The 7,175-nt window shown below is 55.4% G+C and overlaps 1 protein-coding gene across 3 annotated transcripts in view; it reads right to left on the reverse strand.

Annotated features, from left to right (window-relative positions):
* Positions 1 to 6,375, reverse strand: part of RENBP (renin binding protein) — a 10,304-nt gene extending 3,929 nt beyond the window's left edge. For 2 of the 3 annotated variants that reach the window (XM_003802551.3, XM_012813219.2), the window contains exons 1-9: positions 6,301 to 6,375; positions 5,997 to 6,106; positions 5,824 to 5,899; positions 5,616 to 5,691; positions 5,287 to 5,459; positions 4,443 to 4,667; positions 3,588 to 3,669; positions 3,171 to 3,346; positions 1,750 to 1,881 (exon numbers count right to left, since the gene is read on the reverse strand). In XM_003802551.3, the coding sequence (XP_003802599.1) occupies positions 1,750 to 1,881; positions 3,171 to 3,346; positions 3,588 to 3,669; positions 4,443 to 4,667; positions 5,287 to 5,459; positions 5,616 to 5,691; positions 5,824 to 5,899; positions 5,997 to 6,106; positions 6,301 to 6,327 (1,077 nt within the window). In that variant the 5' untranslated portion in view covers positions 6,328 to 6,375. Of the gene's footprint in view, positions 1 to 1,749; positions 1,882 to 3,170; positions 3,347 to 3,587; positions 3,670 to 4,442; positions 4,668 to 5,286; positions 5,460 to 5,615; positions 5,692 to 5,823; positions 5,900 to 5,996; positions 6,107 to 6,247 lie in introns of all 3 variants that reach the window. The other variant, XM_023508453.1, reaches the window with a different exon arrangement.
* Between the last annotated feature and the right edge of the window lie 800 nt (positions 6,376 to 7,175).

Genomic DNA, 7,175 nt, shown 5'->3' on the forward strand with positions numbered 1-7,175 from the left:
CGTCATTGTTGTTTGGCGGGTCCAGGCTGGGGATTCGAACCCGCCACCTTAGGTGTACGTGGCTGGCGCCTTAGCCGGTTGAGCCATAGGCGCCGGGCCTTCCTCTTCTTCTCAAAGTGTACTTTGCCTCACAGCTCTTGGTATCATCTATATTCTTTTTTCTTTGCTTGTGTGCGTGTGTGTGAGACGGGGGGCTTGCTTTTGCCCAGACTAGGCTTGAACTTAGGAACGTCCCACCTCTGTCTCCTGAGCTATATTCTTTTTTTTTTTTTTTTAGACAGAGCCTCAAGCTGTCCCCTTGGGTAGAGTGCTATGGCATCACAGCTCACAGCAACCTCCAACTCCTGGGCTCAAGCGAATCTCTTGCCTCCGCCTCCCAAGTAGCTGGGACCACAGGTGCCCGCCACAACGCCCGGCTATTTTTTTTTTTTTCAGTTGTAGCCATCACTGTTGTTTGACGGCTGGACTGGATTCAAACCCCACCTTAGGTGTATGTGGCTGGCACCTTAGCCACTTGAGCCACAGGGGAGCCCTGAGCTATATTCTTATGATAATTAAGCATTTGTTGCAGCCCAGACCTCTCCCTCTGAACTCAGAAATCCAACTGCTGCTCAACCAGACTCAACCCTTCAGCACCCAGCTCCCATCCCCAGAAGACCTCACTTGGCTGGGATGGCACTGACAAGCTTCCTCCGCTCTCCTGGCTTCTACCCTGTTCCCTACCACCTCCCCTCCCAAAGGCCCAGGACCCAGGCAAGCCTTTCCCCTCCCCTTACCCCTCTTGCTTGCCCTCAAGTCTTAGGTTTCCTGCCATCCTCCCAAGGCTGGGAGGCCTCCTTGCTGGGCTCTACCAGGTCGGATAGGTGCCTCCCTCAGACACATCCCCTGTCCTGCTCCATTGATTGACTCAGGTCTCTGCTCAGTGCCCCCTACTCCCACTCACGAGGTCTTCCCTGGCTCCCCACAGGATGGAGTGCCCAGTCCCTTTTCACTTGTTTTCTCTCTTCCATAGGACTCATTGCCACCTGTATTTGCCTATTTGCTTCTTTATACTGACCCTCCCCAAAATGAGAGCTCTATTAGGGCAGAGGCTTCTTCTTCTTCCTTTTTTTTTTTTTTTTTTTTAGACAGAGTCTCACTCTCTTGCCCATGCTAGAATGCTATGGTATCATAACTGACAGCAACCTCAAACTCTTGGATTTAAGTGATACTCCTCCCTTAGCTTTTCAAGTAGCTGGGACTACAGGTGCCTACCACAACACCAGCTAGTTTTTCTTTCTTTTCTTTCTTTTTTTTTTTTTTTTTAGAGACAGAGTCTCACTTTATCACCCTCGGTAGAGTGCCATGGCATCATAGCTCACAGCAACTTTCAACTCCTGGGCTTAGGCGATTCTCTTGCCTCAGCCTCCCGAGTAGCTGGGACCACAGGTGCCCGCCACAACACTTGGCTATTTTTTAGAGATAGGGTCTCACTCTAGCTCAGGCTGGTCTCAAGTTCCTGGGCTCAGGAGATCCACTTGCCTTGGCCTCCCAGAGTGCTGAGATTAGAGCTGTGAGCCACTATACCTGACCAGGCAGAGGCTTTGTTTTTTTTTTTGACAGAACAAAAGGGTACTGGCTCTCTAGGACTGCTCCAACTAGCTCAGGGACTGTCCCCAGTGAGGGAGTATGAGGATGCTGGAGCAAGAGATTCCCCCTACATTCTACCCAGTACCCAAGCCTCTAGAGGGGACAGGAGGCAGCACTCACCTGGCGGAAAGTATATTCAGCCACCTGGTAGAAAAGGTGCAGCAATGCAGGGTCTCCACTGTCACTGTAGCCCATGAGGAAGGCAATCATGGCTTCACTGTGTGGCCACCAGAGCTTCATGGCCCACTCTAACTGAAAGCAGAGCAGAGGCAGGCATCTGAGAGCCCTGGGTTCCCCTCCCGCCCCAACAGCCCACTCAGCAGGATACTCCCCTCATCTTTCCTAACCTAGCCCTCCAACTGGCCTAAGCACTCTGAGGGGCCCTAGGGCCCCTCAGAATGGGATGAGCTTCCTAACCTGGATGCATCCCAAGCAATCCCTTCTATAAGGACAAGGGTAAGCCGGGCGCAGTGGCTCATGCCTGTAATCTTAGAGGCTGAGGTGGGTGGACTGCCTGAGCTCATAGGTTTGAGACTAGCCTGAGCTACAGCGAGACCTCACCTCTAAAAATAGCCAAGACTTGTGGCAGGTGCCTGTAGTCCCAGCTACTCCGGAGGCTGAGGCAAGTGAATCTCTTGAGTTCAGGAGTTTAAGGTTACTGTGAGCTATGATGCTACTGCACTCTAACGAGTGTGACAAAGTGAAACTCTGTCTCCAAAATAAATAAATAAAAGGACAAGGGTGGGGTGGGCTCCCCTTTAGCCTGTCTGTCTTGTTAGTTGATCTGTCTTTGAGTCCCTTAAAACCCCTGCCCATGGCTGTCTCCAGATCTCTGGCAGGATCATAGCACAATCGGAAGCAACACAGCATAAGGGGCAATTCCACTCCTGGCTGCCAATGCGCTAGAATCACCCAGAGAGAATTTCACAGACATCAGACTCCAAAGGGGATGTATGTTTGAGCATCAGCATTTGTACACACTCCCGAAAGGTCTCTATGTGACATGGGGTTGGGATCCAGTGGCACAGAAGCTAAGAGCTGGCCTCTAAGTTTAAATCTAGCCCTGGGGCTTGGCGCCCGTAGCTCAAGCGGCTAGAGCGCCAGCCACACGCACCAGAGCTGGTGGGTTTGAATCCAATCCAGGCCTGTCAGACAACAATGACAACTTCACCCCAAAAATGGCCGGGTGTTGTGGCAGGTACCTGTAGTCCCAGCTATTTGGGAAGCTGGGGCAAGAGAACTGCTTAAGCCCAGGAGTTTGAGGTTGCTGTGAGTTGTGATGCCACAGCACTGTACCCAGGGTGACAGCTTGGGGCTCTCTCTCAAAAATAAATAAATAAATAAATAAATAAAATAAATCTAGCCCTTTCTATAAGACAAGGATGATGACAGCACCCATCTCCCAGGTCAGAAAGTCCTAGCACAGGGCTAGTAACACAACCCTGGGTCCTTTCTATAAAACAAGGATGATGATAGCACCCATTGCCCAGGTCAGAAAGTTCTAGAACAGGGCTAACACATAACCCTGGGCACTGTCCCACCTGGGTAGGGCAGAAGTCATCCACATCCTGGAAGTAGAAGAGGCCTCCATGTTCAGGGTCCCATCCAGAGTGGAAGGGCAACAATAGGAACTTGTCGATAATGTGGGCTCGAAGTTCGAGGTCACCTTTCTGAATGGAGTGACGGAGTAGGAACCAGCCTGCTTCCAGTGCGTGACCTGGCCAGGGGTTTGGGTAGGGTAGGACTAACCCTAACCCTAACCCTAACCAGATCCTCCCCCAGGCGGGGGAGGGTTCTGGCAGCTCAAGCCTTAGCCCCTCCCTCCTCAACAATGAACTTTCAACCTCTTCTCTGGAACTCCCAGCCCATGCCCCAGGCACTTCCAACTCTGAAGTCCACAACCCAAAGCTCAGTACTCCTCTCCTCCTGGGCTCCCCTTGCCTACCCAGCTCCCTCACCTGGGTTCTGGTGTCTCCCCAGGCAACCGGAAAGTTCCTTGCCATCTTCTGACACATTCTCCAGTATAGCTTGGCCATCCCTCTGCCAGGCAAGGAACAGAAGATAGTTCTGCCTCAAGCCCACCCACCCAGCCACCTAACTATAAAAACAGAGCCTCAGAAATTCCTTCCTCCCTCCCTCCCAAGCCTCTGGACATGCTGCCTTGGGCTGGCTTGGCTCAGAGGGACATTTAAAGATGGCAATTCACTGCCATCATGGGCTTAGGAGGTCCCAATCCTTGTATCAGGCCTGTGCCTCTCTGGGGGAAAGGTGAAATAACAGGGAGGCGCTTGTGGCTCAGTGAGTAGCGCACCGGCCCCATATACCGAGGGTGGAGGGTTCGAACCCAGCCCCAGCCAAACTGCAACAACAACAACAAAAGAAAAAATAGCCAGGCGTTGTCGCGGGAGCCTGTAGTCCCAGTTACTCAGGAGGCTGAGGCAAGAGAATCGCCTAAGCCCAGGAGTTGGAGGTTGCTGTGAGCTGTGACATTACAGCACTCTACTGAGGGGAACAAAGTGAGATTGTGTCTCCAAAAAAAAAAAAGAAAGGTGAAACATCAAATGGGGACAGACAGAGCAAGCTTGCCTGCCTACAGAGGCCTGGGAGAGACTTGGGTCTGGCCCTGTTCTCAACTCTTAGGCCTTGCCCGGGGCTTTGGCACTCTGTCCATCCCTCAACCCCATTGGCTCTCTCTGCCCTGGGTTCCCTGGGCTCACCCCCACCCCCACCTTCCCAAGGGTTCTGGCCTCCTGGGTCTGTAAAGTTCTCTGGCAAGGGGCAGGGCGTGGAGCGGGGCAGTGGAGGCCCCACACCTGCACATGCTGCAGCAGCCTCTGGGTGCACCAGTTCCCCAGCTCCGCATATTGGGCTGCCAGCTCCATATCCGCCTCGGAGAGCTGTTCCACCAGGTTGAGCAGCATCATGGGAACGGCCATGGGCTCTACGGCTGGGGCCCCTGCCAACCGGGGCTGGCCCAATCCTGACTGGTCCTCACGCACCCAGCGGACAATCTGATCCATCATCTCCACTGCTTCCCTCTAGGAGATGGGGGAATGCGCAGGGAGGCCTGGGCTGAGGCTGTATCCCATCCCATCTGTCCCATTCCCCAGGTACCTGCATAGTTCCGAGGACAGAGCCTTGGGGTGGGAGAGTCCATTGCTCTCACAAAGTCCAAAGACACTTTGACTTGGGTGTCCTGGCCCTGGCCCTGGCCCTGGAGGCAGGTGCTGGGAGCCAGGTAGACCCACCCTACCCTCCCTCAGGGGCCCCCAGTCTGAGGGTGCAGACCACTCCCAGGCTGTGGGGTCAGGGTCTGGCAGCGCAGGGACCCCCAGGGAGTAGGGAGAGGCCCTTTTCCAGTTGGAGGCAGAGTGTAGATAGAGTCCTCTGTGTCCAGTACCCCTGAGGGGGAATAGGGTGTGTTTACAGGTGAAGGGGACTAAGGGAAGGGCAGACACCCATAGACACATGATGACAGTACAGTGCAATAAAGGGAGGGAGGATCTTGTTCAAAGCCCTGGGCCCATTCGGGGCAGGGGAGGGGACTCGCACACTGGGTGGAACTGCATCAAGTGACCACAGCAGAATCCTAGGGTGGGGTCTTCAGGACTCACTCTTAGACCCAGTGGTCACCTGGACAAATCTCCTCTCACACACCTGGTAATGCCCTTCTCCTGTCACCCTCCACAGCTCATTCATGGCCATGGTGTAGAAGCACTCGCTGAAGATGGTCCGCTGCACCTTGACTGGGCGGCCATCCCGAGTTAGCACAAAGGCACACTTTTTGCCAGGAGGTGCCACCCGGGCATAACGCAGCAAAAATTCACCACCTGATGGTTGGGAAGTTGCCACACTAAGACTAAAGGGAGAACCCCGCACAAGCCTTGGAACCTCCCCAGGCCCCTTGCTACTCTTAGATGCCCCTAGGAAGTAGCACACAGGCCCCTGAGTAAGCTGGGAACATGGGGGTAGGGAGGGGGGGTTACCTGCTTTTGCTGCATCCAGAAGCCCAGAGTGGTGGAAGCGCTGGAATTTGCGGTACAGGTAACAGTACATCCACACCTATGGGGCAACATGCCTTTAGCGGGAATGGTCAGGATGAGGGCCAGTCCCAGGTGTCCAGGTGTTGGGAAGAAGAGTGTTGAGATGATGAGTCCCACTGTGTAGGGACTGAGGCACCAGGTGGTCCCCTACCTGCCTCCCCTGAAGCCAGACATACTTGAGGTCATCATACACCTGCCCGTCGTGGCCGAGACACGTGAAGAAGCCCCTGTGGGACACGCAGGTTAGGAGGGGTAGGGCCACTGCATGTGAGAGTTGGTTGAGAGTGATGTGGGGACTGGGAGGGGGCAAAGAGCCCGCCGCACCCGTGCTCCTGGTCGTGGGAGTGCTTGGTCCAGAAGGCCAGCACGCGGTCCAGCTCCTGTTCCACTCGCTGCTTCCAGGCCTGCAAAGTCTTCCGCTCCTTCTCCAAGTCCTAGGGGCATCCGGGCTTGGAGGCGCAGTTCTCTCAGGACGCCCAGGTGGGGCCCAGGGCTGCCCCACAAGTGCCCCCAGAGGCTCCCGGTTCCCACCCCTCGTGCATCCCCCCACCTCTGCACGGGGCTTCTGACCTCACCTTCAACAGAGCCCCTCCAAAATGGAGCTCCCCCTACCCGCTCCACCACCTGCCTGTGGTCCTCGGAGACCCCCGCTCATCTTTCCCTCTCCGCCAGTAAGCCAGACTGAGCTGGTCGCGGTCCCGTGACTGTCACTCAGCTGACCGAATTAAGCCCCATCGCCCCTCCTCTTCAGGGTTCCGCAGGGCCTGGGGGAGGGGCCCATGGCGGGAGGCGTGGCTTGGTGGACCCGCCCCCGCGGTCCGCCCCGCAGCGACCCTCGGGCAGCGAGTCTAGGGACGGCCTCTCCCAGTCCCCTCAACTATAGAGCCACCTTGACTGGGCAGCCAGCATTTCACGGTGGTAAATGCTGGGCAGGAAGGAATGTGGGGCTGGCCTCACCCACCCTGGCTCCCCAGGCAGCCACCTTTAACTGAGCCCAGAGCCGGAGAGGGGCCCCAGTGGGGGCCCCGGGAGCAAGACGGCGCAGCAGGGCAGGAAACAGCTGGAGATGTCTCAATTCAGAGGCCCTTCTGACCTGTGACCACCTTGACCACCAGGGGGTCGTCAAGTCCTCTCTGTTGAATCAGCTTGTCACTACCCACTTCAGCAATCAGTAAAGGGCAACCAATGACTTCTGTACCCATGTGATGCAGCTGAAAGGCCAGATAGTACCTGTGCAGGTGAGAGCGGGTGTCCCCTTCTCTGGGCTTGTTTTCCAGCTGTCCAGGCCTGTTTCAAGTTGCTCTGACTGCCTGATCCAATGCCACAAGGCAGGCTGGCTCAGCCCCTCCTCTCCTTCCCTGCCAACTGGAGGCTTCACTGCCCCATAATGCCTGAAGTCCCTTGGCTCCCAGGTGTGGTTTAGAGAATTTTGGATTTCTGTGGGTTTTTTTTTTTTTTTGGCAAGGGCTGGGTTTGAACCCTCCACCTCAGGTATATGAGACC

The sequence above is a fragment of the Otolemur garnettii genome, unplaced genomic scaffold (assembly GCF_000181295.1).
Source record: "Otolemur garnettii isolate 467f Iridium unplaced genomic scaffold, OtoGar3 scaffold00249, whole genome shotgun sequence".
Lineage (NCBI taxonomy): Eukaryota > Metazoa > Chordata > Mammalia > Primates > Galagidae > Otolemur > Otolemur garnettii.